Here is a 25,550-nt window from a genome sequence, read left to right on the forward strand (position 1 = left end):
ATTGAATTATCTTTATTTAAAAAAAAAAAAAAAAGCAAGAAGTGGTCAATGTGTAGAATATGCAACCTTTTGAGCCACGTGATTTAAAAGGTAAATACACAGATGGGAGGGTGGAGGGTGGAGGGTGGATGATGAAAGTAAAGGGTAAAGGTTCCTACGGCTCTACTTCCCCAGCTGCTGCAACATGGGTATGTCTACTTCCTCAAGACTGCGGGGATCCTTATGCACAGTGGACAAGCTGTGCAGACTGACTGTCAGGCTTCTATGGGGGTATGTGAACAGATAGCAGGCAGGCAGCCTGGGATCCTCTCCAAATGATAGAGCAAGGAGAGCTCTACTCTGTGATGTCAAGAGCCATATGGAGTGGCACCTGGGTGGCTCAGTGGGTTAAAGCCTCTGCCTTCGGCTCAGGTCATGATCCCAGGGTCCTGGGATCGAGCCCCGCATTGGGCTCTCTGCTCAGCGGGGAGCCTGCTTTCCCCTCTCTTTCTGCTTGCCCCTCTGCCTACTTGTGATCTCTGCCAAATAAATAAAATCTTTAAAATTTTTTTTAAAAAACAGCCATATGGAAAGCCCTAGCCAATCATTCTTTTTTTTCCCCTATTTCTTATATTTTCATTAATTAATGAGAGAGAGAGAAAGAGGCATGCACGTGTTGCAGGGGATATAGACAGCGGGGGAAGGAGACAGAGAATCCCAAGCAGACTGAACACCCAGTGGGGAGCCGAACTCAGGCGTCAATCTCACAACCCTGAGATCGTGACCTGAACCAAAACCAAGAGTCAGATGCTTGGGGCGCCCGGGTGGCTCAGTGGTTTAAAGCCTCCGCCTTTGGCTCAGGTCATGATCTTGGGGTCCTGGGATCAAGTCCCACATTGGGCTCTCTGTTCAGTGGGAGCCTGCTTCCGCCTCTCCTCTGCCTGATTTTCTGCCTACTTGTGATCTCTATCAAATAAATAAATAAAGATCTTAAAAAAAAAAAAAAACAGGATATTAACACTTTTATAGTACTCTTAATTAAACTACAAAAACTTGTGTGAACTTATCATGTCTCCCTTTTATTGTCCTTTTTCTGTTGCAGAATCCAAGCCAGGATCTTGTACTACATTTAGTTTTGTCTCTTTAGTTTCCTCCAACCTATGACAATTCCTCATTCTTTCTTAGTGTAGTCAACTTGGGGGGGGGGGACATAAAAATATTTATCTAGAAATTATAAATATGTATTATCACTAACATTTTTGCATCATATAACATATAAAAATACAAATGTTAAAGGGCCAAATTTTTTTTTTTTTTTACAAGAAGAAATCCTACTTTCTTTCTTTATCCCAGAGGATTCTCCCATATGCCTCGTTTTGATGTAAACAATAAATCTTACTCTACCAGATCATTTTAGGAAAATACCATATGGGAAAAAGTGAGAACACATTCCCGCTCTGTCCTGGATAAAATCTGCAGATTGCCACCACCACTCCAAAAAAGATAGCAACTTAAAATTGCTATTTAAAGCAATTGCTTGTACCCATTTCAAGAATTATTTAATTCTATCCATGTGTGAGTTAAATATAGGAAGGCTTGTCAAACACAATGAACTCTGACCTAAAAAATTTGTTTTAAGAAGGAGATGGGGCACCTAGGTGGCTTAGTGGATGAGGCATCTGACTCTTGATCTCAGCTCAGGTCTTGACTTCAAGGTTCTGAGTTCAAGCTCCACATTAAAGTTAGGGGGCAGTGCATGGCACCTGGGTGGCTCAGTCAGTCAAGCATTAGCCTTTGGCTTCAGGTCATGATCCCAGGGAGTCTCAGGAAGAAGTCTGCTTCTCCTTCTCCCTTTTCCCTTGCTCCTGCTCTCTCTCTTGCACACATGCACATGTTCTATCTCTCTCAAATAAATATCGTTCTGTTTAAAAAAGGAGATCCAGGGGCGCCTGGGTGGCTCAGTCATTGAGCATCTGTCTGTCTTTGGCTCAAGTCATGCATGATCCCAGGGTCCAGGGATCGAGCCCCAAGTCGGGCTTCCCCCTCCATGGAAAGCCTGCTTCTTCTCCCTCTCTCACCCCACTGCTGGTGTTCCCTCTCTCGCTGTTGTCTCTGTCAAATAAATAAAATCTTAAAAAAAAAAAAGAAAAAGAAAAAGAAAACAAAAAGAAATAAAATAAAATGTCCTGTTTAAAAAAAAGGGGGGGCGATCTAACCATATGAAAAAGAATGTAAGCAAAGAAGTTAAAAAAAGACTCAAGTTGCTATCCACTCTTCTGTACCTTTTTATAACATGTGACTTAAATGACTGATAGAGTCCTAACAGTAATTACAAACTCTTCATTCATTTCTTTTAAACGTATGACATATGAGAGAAACATCCAATGCACTGGAATTAATATCCAGGACATCAGAGAACAACTACTATTTTAAACTCTTAAGTACTAGCAAGTCATTTAAGCCAGCTAAATTAAGCCTATACTGTCAGAGACTCATTACCCAGCTTAATCTCTTGCAATTAGATCAAGGCATATAGTGTTACTATATGATTCAGAGAACACTATAGCTGTATCATTTAAAACTTCTTTTTCTAACCTCAATTACTTTAGAAATGGAAACCCGCTACTGGAAACGGCTAAAGGTAGTTTGTTTTTAAATGTCAACCAGACATTATGTCTATAGCTTACATCGTCTTTTAGCTCAGGGGAAGGAAGGCAGAGATATTAATTTAGTATTAATGGACTCATTATCCTTTTTGGAAGAATCCATGGGTTATTCAAAATCATGAGAAGGAGCAATGTTATAGCGGAAGTCCCGTCTCAGTCGGACAAGGTCCCACACCCCAGGAGAATGTAATGTCCTGACGATTTAGTACAGATCACAAAGCTAGGGTGGTAGAAGGTGACAGAAGGCGTCTCCTGGGGGCGCCTGGGTGGCTCAGCAGGCTTGGTTTTGGCTCAGGTCATGATCTCAGGGCCATGAGACTGAGCCCCATGTCGAGCTCCATGCTCAGCGCAGAGTCTGCTTGTTCCTTTCCCTCTGCGCTCCTCCCTCCCCCAATTCATGCTCTCCCTTTTCCCTCTTCATAAAATCTAAAATAAAGAAATCTTCAATGAAACAAAAAGAAAAGAGGAGAGAGGAGAGGAGAGGAGAGAAGAGAAGAAAAGAGAAGAGAAGGAAAAAAAATAGAGAAGAGAAAAGAAAAGCATCTCCTGGTTTTCTGTTTATTTCATTACCAGTTTGCTCTCAGGCTCCTGTTCTGGCCTCTACCGACGGGACTCCTCCAGGGCTCAATCTGGTACCCCTTTCCTTTTCCCCTTCACTATGTCCTTAACATAAATCCCATTTCTAGGCTGATGTCCTCAATTTACAGCCCAGACGTCTGGGTTCTGCTTACAGAGTCACATAGCCAACCACCTTTTTAATCTCTCCGCAGCTCGTGTTTTAGCTGCAACATACCTAAGTAAGAATGGTTAGTAAAAGAGCAAAATATACTGGCATTTACTATGGGCCAGAACCCATTCTATGTGTTTTGTTTTGTTTTTTTCATGTACTAACTGATTTAACATGTGACTTAAATGACTGATAGAGTCCTAACTGTAATTACAAACTCTTCATTCATTTCTTTTAAATATATGACATATGAGAGAAACATCCAATGCACTGGAATTGTCACCACGACAATCCCACGAGGCAGATACTATGATCTCCCCTATCTCTCAGTGGGGGAATGGAAGGCACACAAAGGTAACTGACTAGCCCCATGTCAACACATTTAATATATGACAGTCAGGATTTAAACTAAGGTCTTCTGCTTCAGAGCACAGACTCCTAACCACCTCTCTGAGTTACTCAAAGCAAAGCCAAGTTCCCTCCCCTAGATAAGCACTCATCTCCCGAACCCAGACTCTCTTCCCCCTAGTGATCAGTCTTTTATTCAAGCTTGAAAGCAAGGATCATCTGATTCCTCCCTCCCTTCCTCACCCACACTAACAAGGTCTATCAATCCTACCTCCAAAAGCCACCCTCTTCCCCATCCTCAGTGCAGCCTGGATCACAGGGAAACACCCCGAACTAGTCTCCAGGCCTCTATACTCATGCACCAGTCTCCTAAATGCATCCTCCTCTCAGCAATGAAAGGGATCTGCATAAAACACACATCAATGCATAACCGCTGAATTACTAAAAGCCACTGAACAGCGATGTTCTCACCCTGGGAACAGAATCCACAAGCCTCAGTCTTCTGAATGTTCCCAGTCTGTCCCAAACCTGCATCTCGAGTCACTGTCTCCCCACCTTACTCATTTTGCCCCAACATTTTTCTTAAAATGCATTTACAGTTCTCCAAAGCCAATGACAATTATATTCACATGATCTTTTGTTTGGGATTATGCATAACACTGCCCCTTTCAGGCAGTGTGGACACAGCATGACTGTAATTATAAAATGTTCAGGTGTCTATGACCTTAAAGCTGGAGGAGCCCAGCCTCCTCATGGTCTATCACACATCCACATTCCTGTGTATGTTTCTACTTATTGGAAAAAGGCCCAAGTCCACCAAATAATGAGCAACAGAGCTTCTGGAACAGAGAATGATCATCTCCTAGAAAAAAGGTAAATACAGAAACATAAGAGAAGACACAATGAGATAGATATGCATGATCCTTATGACCCTGCTTCCTGCCATTTACTCCCCATCCTCTTAAAAAGGCCAAAAGGTGGGGGCACCTGAGTGGTTCAGTCATTAAGCACCTGCCTTCAGCTCTGGTCATGATCCCAGGGTCCTGGGACCAAGCATCATGTTGGGCTCCCTGCTCCAGGCAAAGCCTGTTTCTCCTTCTCTCAATTCCCCTGCTTGTGTTCCCTCTCTCGCTGTGTAGATGACAAATAAATAAAATCTTATTTAAAAAAAAAAAAAAAAAGGCTATGGGGCACCTGGGTGGCTCAGTGGGTTGAAGCTTGTGCCTTCAGCCCAGGTCATGATCCCGAGGTCCTGGGATCTAGCCCCGCATTGGGCTCTCTATGCAGCAGGGAGCCTGCTTCCTCCTCTCCTCTGCCTGCCTCTCTGCCTACTTGTGATCTCTATCAAATATATAAATAAAATTTTTTAAAAATTAAAAAAATTTTTAAAAGAAGGCTAAAAAGGCCCAGGGTAAAAAACAACAAAGCAATAATTTAAAAAATTAACTTTCTTTAAACAAAAAGTTAATGTAAGGTGGGGGGGGGGGAGGAAGGGGGTGTCAGGGGAGGGTGGTTGGGGTTATGGACATTGGGGAGGGTATGTGCTATGGTGAGTGCTGGGAAGTGTGTAAACCTGGCGATTCACAGACCTGTACTCCTGGGGTTAAAAATACATTTTATGTTTATAAAAAATTTTTAAAAATTTAATTTAAAAAAAAAGGAAAAGAAGAGACATCTACTTAGACTCCTGCACTTAGAACAGCAGCAGAGCTCAAGCAGCACGAAAGTATCTGTTGATCTGATTTGTAACGACGGAAAGAAAGGGAAGTATCAGTTCAAATGGGCCCACAAATCAATATTTGTAATTTAACAGGAAGACCTGGCGGCAGGATTCCCCGCCCTTGAAAAATACCCAGAGAAGAGCGACGACAGCTGCCATCTGATGTACTTACTGGCATCATCCATGAACTCAAAGTCGCCTCCCAGCTCAGAACTTGAGAAGTGGTACTGGTCCGGGTCCGCCAGGGCGCTCAGCAGAACCAGCAGCACCACAGCGTTGATGACCTGCAGGGAGAGAAATAAGAAGCCCAGGAAATGGTCCCTATCATAAGAACTTAAACTGACCACATGGTACTTAACATCAGCAGAGGGTCCTCCCACCCAACCCTGCGACACCCACCCCCACCAGCACCCTCAGAGTGCCCGAGGACATCCAGGCAGCCAGGGAAGGGCAGGCTTGGTTGTGGCCAGCAGGCAGATTTCCGCTCCTGCTGCCTGGGGGTGGAAACCCTAGAGTAGGTGAGCAGCCCATCCGGACACACACAGCAGTCCTGACGCCCAACAAGGTGGGAAACACACACAGACTCCAGTTAGCCAAGTGCGCTCTGATAAGCAACCACAAGTCTTTCCAGGTGATCCAACATTTCCACAGACAGTGTGAATTTTGAGACCAGCTAGGACACAAGAGTCAGAGAATGGTACAAAACCACAACAGCAGAGCCAGGATCCAACCCCCCCACTGCAGCACAGGTGAGCCCCTTTGCACCCCAGGCCCAAGGCTCTGCCTTCCGGATACCGCAGAATATACATGTCCCTTGGGTACTTCAAACTTAGATAGTCTGAACGGAAATCACCTTCCCTCACCGTCTCCCAACTCTGCTCCTCTTTTTATGTTCTCTATCTTAAAAAAAAAAAAAAATACCATCACCATTAATAATTAAAAGTGCAACACACTTGGGCACTACGCTAAGTGCTGTACTTGGAGTCTCTCTCTTAAGCCATCCAAAGACCTAGTGAACTCGGCACTAAATTATCCCCATGTTATAGACGAGAAAACTGAGTCTTGGGGGATAAAGATAATTACCAAAGATCAGACCAGTAATGATCTGCAGAAATGGGATCTGAATCCAGGAATTTTTAATTCCCAAACCCAATCTCTTAGCCTCCTGTTTATACTTGAAGCCTGGTCATCTTTGGGCTTAAGTAACATCTTCCTTATCCCCACATCCGACCAACTGGGAAATTCTGGCTCTTCTACTCTGCATTTCTGTTTCCTTTGTTCTTCCTAACTGCCCCTGCTGCATGCTGCACACGTGTACCCGCTGTAGGCAGGTGTACCAGCTGTGGCGGGGCTGGGGGGCAGTTGTGGGGATAGCGTAGGTGAGGCCTGAGACGAGACTGGGAGTTTTACTCTTCTCAAAATGGGGAGGAGAAAATGAATAACCATGAAGATTATGGAGGAAATTCATTTACTAACAACAGTAAATAAAGGCATATCCTACCATAAAATCTGTATTTGGTATTACCTATTTACAGAAAAGGTTCCAAGGGAAGTGTCAGGTTGTTTGTTCTATGAAACAGAATTTGTTCTACTCCAGAATTTTTCTTCCCCCCACAAACGGTTCATTCATTCATTCATTCATTCATTCATTCATTTGAGAGGGAGAGCAGGATGGAATGGAGGAGAGGGCTAGGGAAGAGCAGACTGTGCTGGGGACTGAGCCCAACATGGGGCTTGACCACAGGAGACCGAGATCATGACCGAAGCCAAAATCAAGACTCAGATGCTCGACCAACTGGGCCACTCAGGTGCCCCAGAATTCATTTTTCAGTGGCAATACCAAGTGGTTGTTTTAGAATTATTGTAGGATTTGGAGTAATTATTTTTCTTCTCTTTTTTCCAAACTGTCTCATATGGTCTGACTGCTTTTTGAAAAAAAATTAAAATAATGAGAATGAATAGCAATGTCACAGAGTATACATACATACATTATATGTATGTAAAACTCATACATATATACATGTATCTCTATGTACATACATATATCTAAAGCTAATAAAAATAAATACAAGCATGTGGTTAAAAAATTTTTTTAAGGCAGAAAAGGGTAGATAGTGACGAGTCAGTGTCCATCCTACTGCTATCCACCAATCTCCCTCTCCACTGTGGTTATTAGAACTTTAAGTTTCTTGTTTCCCTTCAGAGATCCAAGAAACCTCCTAGCCCGTCTTAAAGGGAGTATGGTTAGCTGAACTCTACTTGAAGAAAGCTTTTCAGAACACAACTAAAGCTTAAAGGAAGGCACAAGTACTCTCACAACTGGCATGTCGGATTTGGCAAAGTGAGCTTTTATACACCCTGTCCAGTGTTATTGGCATTTCATTCCCTCTGTACTCTTGTCTCTGCAAAAGACAGTCCAAAGATTATGGATGGAAATAAAACCAGATAAAATAACCTAAGAATGTGTTTTTGAAAAAGGCACCATACAAAAACAGCAAATTCACAGCTACCTTAACGGGTGGGTTTTAAGGTCTGAAAAGACAGACCGACCTGGGAGTCGTAGGCAAAGCCTTAGGGAGGGGTAGAGTGAGAAGGCAGGGCCCTGGCATCCTGTTAAGGAAAGGCAGGACACGTTTAGGGCTGCAGAGCTACTGATACAGCTCGAACTTGATTCTAAGTGTTAACAAGGAACCAATGAAGAGTTAATTAAGAAAGGGAAGAATGCAATCTGACTGAGGTTCAAATGAGTGAATCAAGTAAAACATCTAGAAGGGTGACTGGCATATAACGGCCACTCAAGTCAGCTGGATTGCCTCTTCCCAGCTCAACAGCAACCACAAAAAGGCTTGTGGCTGGCTGGGAACTCGAGCTGTCCGCCAATCGAGGCCAGTGCGACGCTGCTGCTTTTTCCTGTCCTTTTAGTTCCAAAGCACCCATCGACTCTTTGTTTTGTCTTTTTTCCTGATTTCGTATTTTATTACAAATTTACAGTCCTCAAAACAGCGTAGCCCTAGCATAAAACGGACACATGGACCAATGCAACAAACTGAGAGCCCAGAAAAAGCCCAGGCATACATGGTCAACTCGTGTTCGCCAACAGAGCTAAGAATACTCAGTGGAGAAAGCATCTGTCAGCCCTTCGTCAGCGTGTTACCATCCCCATGCCCGGCTGACTTACGACAATACCGACTGCAACAGATGGGCACTGTGCTAAGTGCTTGGGAAGAATTCACCAGGACTCAGAATACAAGAGGTTGTAAGTCATGTGCCCCAATACCACAAAACATACAGCAGTAAGCGTGCCAAGAGTCCAGACGAAGACGAATGGAAGCTCAGAGAAAGGAATTACTGAAGCCTAAGGCTAAGACCAGAGGCCCAGGGAGGTGAAGCAGAGATGGGAGTACGTGGACAGTGGCTGGAAAGACAGCGAGATTTTGGAACCACAGCAGTGTGGGAAAGAGCACCTTCAAGTCTGCGTAGGGACGCTTGTATAGGGGCCTGTATGGAATGTGGCAAAGCGGCTTGATGCGGCTGGACACAGCACACAAAGTTAAGTGTAAGGGCATGAGAAAAGAAGTGCAGGCAGGGGGTGGAGGCGGGGGTGGGGATGGGGGACACCTGGGTACCTCCATTGGTTGAGTAGGGGACTCTTGGTTTCAGCTCAGATCAGGGGATCAAGCGCTGCATCAGACTTCCTGCTCAAGGGAAGTCTGTTTGTCTCCCTCTCCCTCTGGCCCTCCCCCTACTTATGCTCGCTAGAGGTCTCTCTGAAACAAATCTTTAAAAAAAAAATAAAAAGAAGAAGAAGAAGAAGAAAGAAAGGAAGGAAGGAAAGAAATGCAGACTGAGGCCAGACAGTAGAGAGTCTTCAAGAGCAGAACAGGGGCCTGGGGCTTCCTGCTCATCGTTAATGAAGATGCCACAAAGCTCTCTGAGCTGGAATGAGCCTCGATCAGAGTCCTGTGGTTGGGAAGATCGAGCCAGAAGAGGTGGGGAGGCGAAGCAGGAGGCGGGCCGGGAGCTGCAGAGCACTGCACCGGCAGTGGGCTGAGGGGTCACAAGGAGTTTCTCCACCTCCCTCCAATTCTCAAGACTGTGGTCACACAGGTTAACTTTCAGAGGTTAAGTGACCTCATCTCAGGTCCGAGTGAGGGAGAGCCACAGTTGGAACGCCGAGGCCCTTCCAAGTGGAGGCAGAGCCACTGTGAACGACTAATGCGAAGATGATGGGACGCCAACAAAACTCGGGATTTCAAGGCTGGCCAAAGCGATATACCTTATTACCAGATACAAGGGAGATCACAGAGAGATGAAGGGGAGGCGGATTTTAGATACACTGTGCTGGAAAAATACTTCCAGGATATCCAAAGAATCATGTTTTCCACTTGTTTTTAGCCCACCTCTGGTGCCCAGGCCTGCCCTCAGTTTTGCTCTGACCACCTGATGCCCAGCCTTGGTGACATTCCTGCTCTCCCCTGCTCAGTCTGCACACCTCCCAACTCTCCTGACAGTAGAGCTCTGGCCACTGGTTCAATGTTCTTCTTGCTCCACAGCAGGCCCCGGTTACCGTCCCCGGCTGTGCCCCAGCTGCTCTGCTCACTGTCATCTCCTCTGTACAAGCCATCAGGAGCCACAGACCACAGTCCTGGGGCCGACTGTCCTTCCAGCTGCCCTAGTTCTTCACAAAATAGTCCAGAGAGAGGGGATATTGATAAAACAAAGATGTGATAAGGGCATTACCAATCACAGAAGACTAGTCACCACTATGCTCTTCTCATCACAGAATCAAACTTTCATTAGAAAAATATATGCTGGGGCGCCTGGGTGGCTCAGTGGGTTAAGCTGCTGCCTTCAGCTCAGGTCATGATCCCAGGATCCTGGGATGGAGCCCTCCATCAGGCTCTCTGCTCAGCAGGGAGCTTGCTTCCTCCTCTTCCTCTCTCTCTCTCTCTCTGCCTACAATAAATAAATAAAATCTTTAAAAAAAGCAAAAACAAACAAACAAAAAAAAAACAATGAAATGTCACCCCAAACGAGAACCAAGATGACGTCAGGACTTGCCAGGAGCAGATTATATAACTACCACCGCCGATGTAAATGTAGAACAAAGAGCAGGCATATTTATGATCTTGTTCAGCTAATGCTCACTTACACTTGGACTTCCTTAGTATGTTTTTGGTAGGTCGTGTACAAACTGTTCCCATTCTATTTACAAAGTGTTCCCATGGTGTCCCATATTTTTTCCTTGTTCTTGACAATGATTACTTCCATATGTAAATAAATTCAACTTCTGTCCAATTACTTAAATGGTTAGGCCCTTGTATATTCTCCAGGCATCAAAAATGCTCTTTAACCTTAAAGCATGTATCACATCTAAAGGACCAGTGAGGGGCGCCTGGGTGGCTCAGTGGGTTAAGCCTCTGCCTTAGACTCAGGTCATGACCTCAGGGTCCTGGGATCCAGGATCAAGCCCTCAAGTAGGACTCTACTCAGCAGGGAGCCTCCTTCCCCTTCTCTCTCTGCCTGCCTCTCAGCCTACTTGTGATCTCTGTCAAATAAATAAAATCTTTAAAAAAAATAAAAATAAAAAATAAAGGAACAGTGATATCTACAGCTTTCATTTAAACAACTGAGGGCGCCTGGGTGGCTCAGTGGGTTAAGCCGCTGCCTTCGGCTCAGGTCATGATCTCAGAGTCCTGGGATCGAGTCCCACATCGGGCTCTCTGCTCGGCAGGGAGCCTGCTTCCTCCTCTCTCTCTCTGCCTGCCTCTCTGCCTACTTGTGATCTCTCTCTGTCAAATGAATAAATAAAATCTTTAAAAAAAAAAATAAATAAAAAAATAAACAACTGAAAATGTTACATGTAATTATCAGCTCATTTTTTAAAAGCCTCAATAAGAGAACCTTAGTAACACTCAAACCCACTGAGATAATAATTATACAACCACCAGAAATTCGCACAGAAAGTGCTGTCCAAAAATGACTATATACTTATCTATAATGAAAACATGAAACAAAAGTAGGAGAATGGCTTAATAATACTGCTGCCAAATAATAAAATCCTAAGCATTAAAAATCGTATTTCTAAGTATTAACAATAAAAAATGTTCATAGTATGTTAAATGAAAACTAAAATATAAAAATGTTATATGATTTGGGGCACCTGGGTGGCTCAGTGGTTTAAGCCTCTGCCTTCAGCTCGGGTCATGATCTCAGAGTCCTGGGATGGAGCCCCGAGTCAGGCTCTCTGCTCAGTAGGGAGCCTGCTTCCCTTCCTCTCTGCCTGCCTCCTCTCTGCCTACTTGTGATTTCTGTCAAATAAATAAAATCTTTTTTAAAAAGTTATTATTTCAATTCTATGATTTATATGTGATATGCTCACATATATAAATCACAGACTAACAACACTAAACATACAATTTTATATATAAACCAGGTACTAGGTTTGCAGAGAACTTGTACCTTTAATTACCACCGTACCTTTTTTGGGTATTTTCCAGAGTGCCTAACATGAACATAAACTGCTTTTAGAGTTAGGAATGATTATTTAAAACTTCAAAAATATTTTTAATATAAAATGTTATAAAACATTATTATTATTAGAAGACCAACAAGTAAATTTGGCCAGGCATTCAGGTCAGATCTTGGAAATAGATATTTCAGGAGAGAAATGTCAGAGTAAACATAAAGTAATAGTAATTAAGGGAACTGCCACTTCTGATAATGCAAAGTAAGTAATACAAACCAATTTCTCTCTGAGGACAACTAGGAAATCTGGATGAAATACCCACGTCTGTGAGGAGGCCTGTGAGAAGGCATGAGAGCTAATGAGGCAGTGAAGATTACTGGTCCAAGATCCAGCAGAGGCAGAAATACCCCAGGCATCATCTGAGTCTTCAACTGGATTAAGCCACTACCCAGGTGCTAGACCCCTATTAAAAAAACTATTAAAGGGGGTACCTGGGTGGCTCAGTGGGTTGGGGCTTCTGCCTTCGGCTCGGGTCAAGATCTCAGGGTCCTGGGATCGAGCCCTGCGTCCAGCTCTCTGCTCAGCAGAGAGGCTGCTTCTCTCTCTCTGCCTGCCTCTCTGCCTACTTGTGATCTCTGTCTGTCAAATAAATAAATAAATCTTAAAAAAAAAAACAAACGATTAAAATCCTGGTGCAGAAAGATAATCAGAATACAGCAGACAGGAAAAGACAAGACTCTCAGAACAAGAATCAGCAAAAAGAACAGACAAGAGAAACATAGCTACTCTTGACACTGAAGTTACTGAGCATGCCCTTTAAAGTGGGTATGTTTATGAAAATCAAGATAAAGAAAAAATACAAGGAGAATTTTGGAAGGAAACTAGCAGCATTGAAAAGAAAAGGATAGGATAGATTTGAAAATAAAGAGGCTCTAGGGGCGCCTGGGTGGCTCAGTGGGTTAAAGCCTCTGCCTTCGGCTCAGGTCATGATCTCAGTCAGGGTCCTGGGATCGAGCGCTGCACTGCGCTCTCTGCTCAGCGGTGAGCCTGCTTCCCTCTCTCTCTCTGCCTGCCTCTCTGCCTACTTGTGATCTTGTCTGTCAAATAAGTAAAAACAATCTTTAGTTAAAAAAAAGGGGGGGGGGCTCTAGAATTAAAAACTGCAGTAGCCAAATCAACACAGCCGACGAATTTAGCCCATTAGACAAAATGCAAGAAAATTAATGAGTTACCCTTTTGGACAAAACTGAGGGAATGTGTTACCCAAAGTTTAGCAGTAAAGAAAGCACTGAAGGGTATTGGTTTGGCATAAGAAAAATGATGTCAGAGAAAAGGATGAAGATGGGGGCACCTGGGTGGCTCAGTGGGTTAAGCCGCTGCCTTTGGCTCAGGTCATGATCTCAGGGTCCCAGGATCGAGTCCCCCTTCGGGCTCTCTGCTGGGCGGGGAGTCTGCTTCCCTCTCTCTCTCTCTGCCTGCCTCTCTGTCTACTTGTGATCTCTCTCTGTCAAATAAATAAATAAAATCTTAAAAAAAAAAAAAAGAATGAAGATGTACAAAAAAAGAATAATAACAGAAATGGTAATTATATTATCAATTGTGAACATTGTTAACACAGTAACAATGACTTACAGGTGCAAAACAGTAACAGATTGAAAATAGATAACAGCATATAAATCAAGAGCCAGTAATCAGAACTGAACCGATCTTAAATCCTTGCATTGCCCAGGAAGTGGATGAAAATACCAGTTAATGGGAGATTTTAAAAAGTCAAGGGTTGGGCACCTGGGTGGCTCCTTGGGTTAAGCCTCTGCCTTCAGTTCAGATCATGATCCCAAGGTCCTGGGATCAAGCCCCGCAACGGGATCTCTGCTCAAAGAGGAGCCTGCTCCCAAACCCCCCCAACGCCTGCCTCCCTGCCTACTTGTGATATGTCAAGTAAAAAAATAAAATCTTTTTTTTTTTTTAATTTGACAGAGAGAGATCACAAGTAGACAGAGAGGCAGGCAGAGAGAGAGAGAGAGAGGAGGAAGCAGGCTCCCTGCTGAGCAGAGAGCTTGATGTGGGACTCGATCCCAGGACCCTGAGATCATGACCTGAGCCAAAAGCAGCAGCTTAACCCACTGAGCCACCCAGGCACCCCAAAAAATAAAATCTTTTTTTTTTTTTTTAAAGATTTTATTTATTTATTTGACAGAGAGAAATCACAAGTAGATGGAGAGGCAGGCAGAGAGAGAGAGGGAAGCAGGCTCCCTGCAGAGCAGAGAGCCCGATGCGGGACTCGATCCCAGGACCATGAGATCATGACCTGAGCCGAAGGCAGCGGCTTAACCCACTGAGCCACCCAGGCGCCCCCAAAAAATAAAATCTTAAAAAAAAAAAAAAGTCAAGGGTTTATGTGGTCATCTCTAGGGTGACCTTTAAGAGTCAGACTTACATAACTATTTAGCAATAACCAAGTTGTTTGTATTTGGTGCGTTTTGTGAATGTGTGCAATACAGTAAAAATAGTTAAAAATAAAAAATATAGATTATATTCAGATGTTTTCAGATAATTGGCAAATTTTAAAAAAAAAATTTTTTTTTTTAAAGTAATCTCAATGCCCAACGTGAGGCTCAAACTCATCATGACCCCAAGATCAGGAATAGCATGCTCCATCCACCAGCTGAGCCAGCCAAGCGCCCCAGCTGGGTAATTTTTATACTCCAATATTTGAAAAAAAAGTTAAAGCTAATAATGGCAGGGGTACCTGGGTGGCTCAGTCAGTTAAACTGAGGTAGCTTAGGGCGCCTGGGTGGCTCAGTGGGTTAAGCCGCTGCCTTCGGCTCAGGTCATGATCTCAGAGTCCTGGGATCGAGTCCCGCATCGGGCTCTCTGCTCAGCAGAGAGCCTGCTTTCCTCTCTCTCTCTCTTGCCTGCCTCTCCATCTACTTGTGATTTCTCTCTGTCAAATAAATAAATAAAATCTTAAAAAAAAAAAAAAAACTGAGGTAGCTTAGTCTGACTCTTGATTTTGGCTCAGGTCATGATCTCAGGTTTCTAAGACTGAGCTCCACCCAGGACTCAGTGCTAGGTATGGAACCTGCTTAAGACTCTCTCTCTCTCCTGCCCCTCACCCCCTTTAAAAAATAATAATAATTTTAAAAAGATAATAATGGCAAATGTGCCTTTCACTTGGGTCCAACATCAACAGACAAATTAAAACAAAATGAAGGTTTGAACTTTGTATTTGAAGTACCTTTAAATCTAATTTTAGAACTCTGATCCACACATGCTTTCATGTTCAAATCACACCATCTATATGGTCCTTTTCTGATACTGAAATAAGTTTCTGACACTTACTATTTCAATTCCATCAACTGTGGTAAATACATTCTGGATTTTTGGTGAAATCCTATTTCCCTAAAAAATGGACTATATCGGGGCGCCTGTGTGGCTCAGTGGGTTACGCTGCTGCCTTCGGCTCGGGTCATGATCTCAGGGTCCTGGGATCGAGTCCCCCTTCGGGCTCTCTGCTCAGCAGGGAGCCTGCTTCCTTCTCTCTCTCTCTGCCTGCCTCTCAGTGTACTTGTAATTTCTCTCTGTCAAATAAATAAATAAATAAAATCTTTAAAAAAAAAAAAAAGAAAGAAAGAAATGGACTATATCAATTCACCTACTATGTCCCCAATGCTCTGTCTGAGACTAGGCTATACACGTGGTCCTTGCCCCCAAAGATGAGTAGTTTGGTGGGGTAAACACATCAACAGCCAAGTAAAATGCAGAATGCAATACCATTCATTAAATAATTCATTCAGTTGTTCAGAAATGATCTATTAGGCAAGAAATAGAGGCCAAGCACTATGCTAAGCATCACATACATATGGCCAACACAAGGTAGCTTACGGTCTAGTGGGGGCGACAGTCAAATAAACTGGATGTTTCCTTCACAGAGAAAAGGAATTCTGCTATACTCGCTCAGGGAGAAGCTAAAGACTTCACAGGGAGATGACATTAACACCAGAATGTAACAGACTTCTGGAAATCTTGAAAGACAAAAGATTACAGCACAAAGAATTTTAGGGTATCAGACTAAACGACTAAGAACTGAGTATCAAGAGACAGTCCTAGGACATAAAAACACGCCACTCTTGTCAGTCCTCTGAACTGAATGATAATTACAGCTGATGCTTTACGCTGCTGAAGCTATAATAAACTAATAAAGGGCTGTCTCCAGGTTACATTTAGTTAAGGGAAAAAGTTAAGCAGTAAAACGGAAGTTGTACCTTGTATTAGAGCCACATTTTAATAGGTAAATTTTTTAAATGTTTTCCCCCCAATTCAAGGAGCTCCTCCTGATTCACCTTGTAGCCCACGGTGCCATCATTTGGAACATGTCTTCCTCAAGAAAACCACCACCACCACACATACCAACTTCTGTCACTGAAGCAGTCTTGCTGCCCTATGAAGTGTGACTATTATTCCATTCCACAAACGAGCGTGCTCAGCCAGCAGAGGAAACCCCACACAAGGTCGGAGTTCTCAGCTGAGGCTCAGTCATTGATCTTTGATGACGAATGCCACCTCAGGCTTTATCTAGTAACCACCACACCCAGTTCACAGACTCCAGCTGCAAGAATGGGCCAACCAATCACCTGGCGCATGCTCAGAATTCTTTCCAAGGGAGTGTTCCCGCTATCCACCCTCAAGCAGGTAAGAGCAAGCAAAAGGAAACCGCTATGGCACCCCAGCAGAAGCATGCCCGTTTCTCCGAACGGACTTGGTTGTGATCTGAACATCACTCTCAGGCTTGAGGCGCCATTTGATGCTCTCAGAATACAGGGCCCATGTGATCTATGAGTAGCTGGACATTGGACAGAAGGCAAAGCTTGGTCCCCCAGAGGAGGCCAGAGAGAGAAATACTGTCCAAAGAGCCTCCAGGAGACTTGGAAGTGGAGGAGGTAGTTGAGGAGAACAAGCATGCTCCCTTTTACATCTTGAAGAACATTCTGGATCTCTGAATATGAAGAGACTGACCTCGCCCGGAGCCTGTTTTGGAACAGGCTATGGAGACCTAAACTCTGCATAAGACAAAGTATCACAAGGTTGCCTGGCTAGCTCATTCAGTGGAGCACGGGACTCTCGATCTCAAGGCTATAAATCAGAGGCCCACACTGGGTGCAGACCATTACTTAAAAGTAAAAAATCTTGAAAAAGAAATAAGAAAAAGTATCACATACTAAAGGGTCAGAAGGGGGTGCCTGGGTGGCTCAGTGGGTTAAGCCTCTGCCTTTGGCTCAGGTCCTGATCTCAGGGTGTTGGGATCAAGCCCCGAATCAGGCTCTCTGGTCAGTGGGGAGCCTGCTTCCCCCACTCTCTCTTCCTGCTGCTCTGCATACTTGTGATCTCTGTCAAATAAATAAATAAAATCTAAAAAAAAAAAAAAAATAAAGAAAGGGTCAGAAGACTAGCATTTGGAAAAGATATAAAAGATATAAAAAGATATAAAAGATATAAAAGATATAAAAAGATATAAAAGTGCAAAATAGCTAATTAATTTTTTGTACAGCAAACAGTCTCTGTGTTGACTGGCTCTATTCATTAGGCCTGTTAGTCCTTATCTGTAACCATCCTATTCCAACAATCTGGATTACCGTAAAATATGCTTTCAAACACTGTTTTAAGTGATTATATTCTTTACTCCCTGTTTAGTTTTAATATATACAAGGACACTTGATTCCTGCAGCAATTCATGAGAGAGGGAAACGCATAAATGCAAGGTCTTCGCTAATCAAAGTGCAGAGTCTGTAACAGACACCTGCTAGACTATAAATTTTGCATCCAATTCAATAACAGGGTTGTTATATTGTACTTTATAGAGTTAAAATCTTCTAACGAAATAGCAATATATTCAAAACATCCCCAAGCAAAAACGAATTTAAGAAATTAAAGACAAGGGCGCCTGGGTGGCTCAGGCTCCGCACTCAGTGCAGAGTCTATTAAGGACTCAGTCAGTCTCTCTCTCTCTCTCTCTCTCTCTCCCCCCCACCCCCCAACCCGCCCCAATACATAAATAGATCTTTAAAAAAATTGAGACAAAAAACATATACTTCTATAGTTGAAACATAGCCTGGAATTCTAGAAAACAAGCTACTTAAGTATAACCTGGTAGCTAACCTCTTAAAGTCTTTACTGTCAAATTAAAATCACCTGCAATGATACAGTCTAACCATCTCTTAGACATGTTTTATAACCATAATGCTGAACTGTTTATATATGGAAAGAAGCATTTATTAAAGTGTATGTCTGGGGCACTTGGGTGGCTCAGTGGGTTAAAGCCTCTGCCTTCAGCTCAGGTCATGATCCCAGGGTTCTGGGATCGAGCCCCACATCAGGCTCTCTGCTCAGGGGGGAGCCTGCTTCCTCCTCTCTCTCTGCCTGCCTCTCTGCCTACTTGTGATCTCTGCCTGTCAAATAAATAAAATCTGAAAAAAAAAAAAAAAAGTGTATGTCTTAAATATTCTTTACTATGAATCTAGGCAACGGAACATTCTTGAAGGAGATGTCAATATCCGATATTGCTACTTTTAGTTTAAAAAAAAATATATCAAGGGGAGCCTGGGTGGCTCAGTGGGTTAAAGTTTTTGCCTTCAGCTCAGGTCACGATCTCAGGGTCCTGAAATTGAGTCCCGCATCAGGCTCTCTCCTCAGCAGGGAACCTGCTTCCCCCTGTCTCTCTGCCTGCTTCTCTGCCTACTTGTGATCTCTGCCGAATAAATAAATAAATAAATCCCTTTAAATAAATAGATAAATAAGACACACACACACACACACACACGCAACTGGAGTTGAAGGACTTATTCAAAAGAAAGGTGACAATATTATTAACTTCAGACAATTATACATGTCAACATTTCCTGAGTGAACAACCAAAATCACAGAAACGGAGTGTGACTTCCAAGAGCAGACAGGAAAAATGGGTAAGCAACAATGCAGTCCACATGAAGGATGGCAGCAAAGGAAAGGGAAACAGAAAACGACAGGACTAAATCTGGGTATGTTAGCACCATGACGATCAGCGGACTGACTACTGCAGCTAAAGACCATCATCAGGCTCTCCAACTCTCTTCCACTCCCGTCCCCAAACCCTCCAACACGCCTTATCACAAGGCCACACGTTCTTCTCTACCATCTTCGTCACCCTTACATGCCAATATTCACTTGTATGATTACTATTTCTATTAATTCTGATTAATACTTATTTCCTCCACTAGACCACAGATTGGATGTTGGCAAGGACTGGGTTTATGCTGAATCACCACTGTACTCGGCACACTTCCTAACACACAGTTTAAAAAAAAAAAAATCTGGGCGCCTGGGTGGCTCAGTGGTTAAGCCGCTGCCTTCGGCTCAGGTCATGATCTCAGGATCCTGGGATCGAGTCCCGCATCAGGCTCTCTGCTCGGCAGGGAGCCTGCTTCCTCCTCTCTCTCTCTGCCTGCCTCTCTACCTACTTGTGATTTCTCTCTGTCAAATAAATAAATAAAATCTTAAAAAAAAAAAAAAATAAAAAAAAAATAAAAAAAAAAAATCTGTTAACGGACAAGGGAGAAAGCAAGGAGGGAGGGAAGGCGGGAAGAAACTGGGTTAAGTATTAGCGTTAACTTCTAGGCTTAAATTTCCTGCAATTATTTTCTTCCAAGATGGGAACTCCTTAACCCAGAAGCACAATGAACAGTTTTCTAATCTATAAGCTAGCTGCCTTTTATGTCTGATATAGATGACCATATGCAGTTTCACACTGAAAATGCTGTTTGTGTGGCCTTCATTTTGTCTTTTTAAAATTCTTATGCAGCCCATTAAAAACCCCATTAGTGCAGCACACCTTGGGAAAAATGCATTTGCATTTGTATACTTAGTTTTTTCCATAGTCATAACTATTTTTATGACCTATTTAAAGTGTTCTGTGATACTTTTTAGTAACAATTTATGATTATTTATTTTTAGTATTATTAACTCCCAATTTGGAGAGGAACGCCGAAGTACTGAGAACCAACCAGTACCGCTTTGTAGACTGGAAATTAAAGAAAGCATCCTGCTGGCAGTACAGGTTTGCCCACTGGGCAACAGGATCTTAAAAATTAGGCCACCCTTCGGGGGCACATCAGACTAGTAGATATCCCCCGAATCTGCTCTCCCTTCTTTCAGTCATAGGCTTATCCGGATACATAAATGCCCAGCGCATGTAACATCTCCCAGCCTCCACTGCAGTTAGGTCATAGGTCTCACTCTGGACGACTGGTATGTAAGTGAAAGCAATGTGTGTCATTTCCATTTCACATCCTTAAAAAAAAACCAAGTTGCTTGTCCTCCAGGTGTCCTTTGTCCCTTCCAGCAGGTCAGAAAACACAGTACTGGTGAGCTGTTTCCAGCCCTGCAGACAAGGCTAAAGGACGTAGCCTCCTCAGAACCAGAGAAGGAATCCATGAATTTGGGATGGCACAGGTGCCCCAGCAGAAGAGATCTCTGAGTGACCTCATAGAACAAAAAGCCTACCAACCCTGGAATGTTACATGAGAAACTTCAATCCTGCCTAAGTACTGCATCTGAAATCTGTTACAAAATTCTAGCTACACCGTAACAAATACAAAGGTTAAAATTAATATAACACAAAAGAGACAGATATCAGAAAATCCAATGATACCTTAAAAGGGAAGAAGAAGAAAAACAAAAACAAAAACTCCTAGACTAGCAGTGCTAGATCAAGATTGGGGTAATACAAACCGAGGTCTCAACAGAGGTCTATCAAGAAGCAAACCCTTCTCTTTAAGCCCAGTCAGAAGACATACTGACTCAGATTGGTGACCTGGTATTTTTAGCCCTGAATATTATCTCTTCTATGAAGCTGGACTCGACAGATGGTCTTCATAAAAAGTTATTTAACTACTCAAATCATTCAATACTAATTTAGTGCTATGTAATTTTAGCAGCTCAAGCTCAATAAAAGAAAAAGCTCAAACTTATTTTTACTAATTAAAAAGTATATTTCTTTTAAGCATCTTTTGGTGCTCACATTTTCCCAGGAAATAATTCTCCCTTGGAAGCTGCAACTGCCAACAGGCAACTCTAAACTTTTAGCATGTTGTTAAAAGCAACTAAAGAAGTGTGATTTTCACTTAATTTTTGTTTTTCTTCAAGTAAAAATAGCTTAACCAGTTTACAGCTTTTTAAGAACTCTTCTTAAGGCTCCAGAAACTCTACTAAGAGCCAAGGCATCTGGGAGAGAAGTAAAAAGTAGTAAATTGTGCTGCTAGAGCTCACGTATTATGTCTACTAGCATCCTTTTTTTTTTATTAAAGACTATTTATTTGACAGAGATCACAAGTAGGCAGAGAGGCAGGCAGACAGAGAGGAGGAAGCAGGCTCCCTGCAGAGCAGAGAGGCCAATGCAGGGCTCAATCCCAGGACCCTGGGATCAAGACCTGAGCCAAAGGCAGAGGCTTTAACCCACTAAGTCACCCAGGCACCACTTTCTTTTAAAGATTTTACTTATTTTTTTGACACACAGAGAGACAGCGCAAGTAGGCAGAGAAGCAGGCAGAGGGAGAGGGAGAAAACAGACTCTCCACTGAGCAGGGAGTCCAGTCCAATGCGGGGCTCGTCCTCAGGACCCTGGGATCCTGGCCAGACCTGAAGGCAGATACTTCTTAACGACTGAGCCATCCAGGCGCCCTACTACTTTTATAGCATCCTTCTATGAACAATAATGTATCTGCCCCAAAGGGGACAAGGTGAGAAGAGAAAAATGTGGCCTCTTCCTTTATGACAAAGATTCAAAGTTAACAAAGTAAGTATGTTGTACATTTAGTGAAACATAATACACACATCACAGTGCAGAACTCATGTTTAATACTTTAATACTTAATTAGATATATTTAGAATGGGTCCCAGAGAAGTTGATATTAATGACAGGTTTGAAATCTTTATTTCACGGCCAACGTATCTTTAAAACATCCTGCAGAATATCTATCATAATGTGCAACAAAAGCCGAAAAACATATTAGATATCACTGGATACAGAGAACAAACTGGTAGTTACCACAGGGAAGGTGGGTGGGGGAATGGGCAAAATAGGTAAGGGGCATTATCTTGCTGAATACTTAGAAATGTACAGAATTTTTGAATTATACTGTACACCTGAAATAATATAACACTGTATGTTAATTGCATTTCAATTTAAAAAATAACTAAATACATATCACTGAAATCTTCCCCAGCCAGTATTTTATAGAGCTACCTTGATCCTTTGTATTAGGTGGTGGCAGAGGGTACCTATGCTTTGTAAAAAGAGCTCACTGGGCATCTCTCAAAAATTCAGTATTCCTCACTACCGAAATCTATTTGATTCCTGAATTCAGATGGACAAAGTCTAGATGTCAAGTCTAGATGTATCATTCACTAACTGATGAAAATCCCCAGCCATATTATCCACAGCCTTAGCCAATCAGAGACTGATGGTGGAAAGAACTGGTATTTTCTACACATCGTATCTGAAGGACTCTAACACATCCTTTCTAGTTTTTCAGCCACCTAAATGAGCCTGCTATTTTAACATCCCTTAAAAACCGAGTATTAAGGGGCGCCTGGGTGGCTCAGTGGGTTAAGCCGCTGCCTTCGGCTCAGGTCATGATCTCAGAGTCCTGGGATCGAGTCCCGCATCGGGCTCTCTGCTCAGCGGAGAGCCTGCTTCCCTCTCTCTCTCTGCCTGCCTCTCCATCTACTTGTGATTTCTCTCTGTCAAATAAATAAATAAAATCTTTAAAAAAAAAAAAAAAAAAAAAAAAAAAAAAAAAAAACCGAGTATTAAAAGCAGCAAGAGAGGCACTTGGGTGGGTCAGTGGGTTAAGCATCTGCCTTCGACTCAGGTCATAGTCTTAGGGTCCTGGGATTGAGCCTCACATCAGGTTCTCTGCTAGGCAGGGAGCCTGCTTCCTCCTCTTAGCCTGCCTGCCTCTCTGCCTACTTGTGATCTCTGTCTGTCAAACAGTCTTCCCCATTTCTCTCTGCCTGCCTCTCTGCCTATTTGTGATCTCTCTCTCGCTCTCTCTGCGCCAAATAAATAAAATCTTTAAAAAAATAAAAATAAAAGTAGAAAGAGAAAAACAACTTGTTACATTCAAGGGACCCCCCCCCCCACAAGACTATGAGCAATTTTCAGCAGAAACTTTGCAGACTAAAAGACAGAGGCACAATATATTCAAAGTGCTGAAAGAAAAACAACTTCCAACCAAGAATACTCTATGCAGTGAAGTTATCTTTCAGAAGTGAAGGGATGTATAGAGTTTTCCAGGTGAGCGAACACTAAAGGAATTCATTGCCACTACACCAGCCTCCCAAGAAAGGTTGAAGAGAAAAAAACAGGTACTACTTAGAAACAAGAAAACTTAAGAAATGATAAATCTCACTGCAAAGGTAAATACATAGTAAACGTGGTGGATTAATCATTTATGAAGTTAGTATGAAGGTTAAAAGACAAAAGTTGGGGTGCCTGAGTGACTCAGGTTAAGTGGCCAACTCTTGGTTGTGGCTCAGGTCATGTTCCCCCATGGGTGTGGGATCAAGCCCCACACTGGGCTCCACGCTCAGTCTGGAGTCTGGAGACTCTCTCCCTCTGCCCCTCCTCCCACTTGCATGTGTGCACATGCATGCTCCCTCTCTCCAAAATAAACAAATATTTCTAAAAATAAATAAAAGACAAAAAAGTAGTAAAAATGCCTTTAATTACAATAATTCAGAGGAGTACACGTGTAAAATGTGACTTCAAAAAGCAGTAAAAAAAAAAATGAGAAGCTGTTATCAACTTAAAATAGACATTTACATATAGAAGTGGTTATATGTATGATTCATGGTAACCACAAAACAAAAGTCAATAGTGAATACACAAAAGATAAAGGGAAAAGAACAGAAGTATACCGCTAAAGAAAGTAAGAGAAGAAAAAACAAAGAGAACTACAAGAACAGCCAGTGAGCAATTAAGAAAATGGCAATACATGCCTATCAATAATTATTTTATATGCAAGTGGACTAAATTCTCCAATCAAAAGACCGAGTGGCTGAATGAATTAAAAAAATGAGGCCCATCTATATGCTCCCTATAAGAAACTAACTTTGGAGGTAAAGACACACAAAGACAAAGTAAAAGGATGGAAAGATATTCTATACAAATGAAAGCCAAAAGCAAGCTTTACATCAGATAAAATAGACTTTAAAACAAAGTCTACAAAAAGAGACAAAGAAGATAATTATATAATAGTAAGGGAGTAATCCAACAACAAAATATAACATTTGTAAATATTTATGACACAACCTAGGAGTCCCTAATACATAAAGCAAATATTAACAGGTCTAAAGAGAAAAACAGACACCAATACAGGTGGGTATATCCCATTTACATCACAGGATAGATCATGTAGATAGAAAATCAACAGGAGGGGCACCTGGGTTGCTCAGTGGGTTAAGCCTCTGCCTTCAGCTCAGGTCATGATCCTAGGGTCCTGGGATCCAGCCCCACGTCGGGCTCTCTGCTCAGCAGGGAGCCTACTTGCCTCCCACCCCCTACCCCCCCCACCCCACCCCACCCCCGCCTCTGCCTGCCTCTGTGCCTATTTGTGATCTCTGTCAAATAAATAAATAAAATCTAAAAAAAAAGAAAGAAAAAAGAAAATCAACAGGAAACATTGGTCTTAAATAACATATTAAACCTAATGGACTACAGATATACACAGACTATTCCATCCAAAGCAACAAAAAACACCTTCTTCTCAAATGCCCACGCAACATTTTCCAAGACGTATCATATTTAGGCCACAAAGTAAATCTTAACAAATTTAAAATTACTAAAACCATACAGTATCTTTTCTGACTATAGTGATATGAAACTAGAAATTTTAATTACATGAAAAAAACCTGGAAAAGTTATAAATATGTGGAGATTAAACATGCTACTGACCATCCAAGGAGTCGAAGAAGGAATCAACAGAAAAAATTTTAAAAATCTTAAAATGAGTAAAAATGGACTCTAACATATCTAAATTTGTGAGATGTCTAACATATCTAAATTTGTGAGATGTAGCAAAAGCACTTCTGGGGCGCCTGGGTGGCTCAGTGGGTTAAGCCTCTGCCTTCGGCTCAGGACATGATCCCAGGGTCCTGGGATGGAGCCCCGCATCAGGCTCTCTGCTCAGCAGGGAGCCTGCTTCCTCCTCTCTCTCTGCCTGACTCTCTGCCTACCTGTGATCTCTCTCTGTCAAATAAATTTTTAAAATGTTAAAAAAAAAAAAAAGGCACTTCTAAGAGGAAAGCTCACAGTGGTAAACATCTACATCAAGAAATAAGAAAATTCTCAAAACAATCTAATTTTACACTGCAAGAACTACAAAAAAGGAAGCCCAAAGTTCATGAAAGGAAGAAAATAACAAATATTGGAGCAGAAATAAATGAAATAGAAATGAAAAAGACAATAAAGAAGACCAATGAAACTAAGAGCTGGTTCTTTGAAAACAAACTTGACCAGACTTTAGCTAGACGTAATTACCAGGGGAAAAAGAAACTCAACATCAGAAATGAAGAGGAAATGTTACAACTGATGCCACAGAAATACAA

General features: G+C 42.4%; 1 protein-coding gene across 1 annotated transcript in view; it reads right to left on the minus strand.

The window, feature by feature from the left end:
• LAPTM4B (lysosomal protein transmembrane 4 beta) overlaps positions 1 to 25,550 on the minus strand; it is a 76,787-nt gene that overhangs the window by 39,903 nt on the left and 11,334 nt on the right. The window contains exon 2 of the mRNA XM_082722806.1: positions 5,613 to 5,724. Coding sequence (XP_082578932.1) covers positions 5,613 to 5,724 — 112 coding nt within the window. The remainder of the gene's footprint in view (positions 1 to 5,612; positions 5,725 to 25,550) is intronic.

The sequence above is a fragment of the Mustela nivalis genome (genome assembly GCF_964662115.1).
Source record: "Mustela nivalis genome assembly, chromosome: 2".
Taxonomy (NCBI): Eukaryota; Metazoa; Chordata; class Mammalia; order Carnivora; family Mustelidae; genus Mustela; species Mustela nivalis.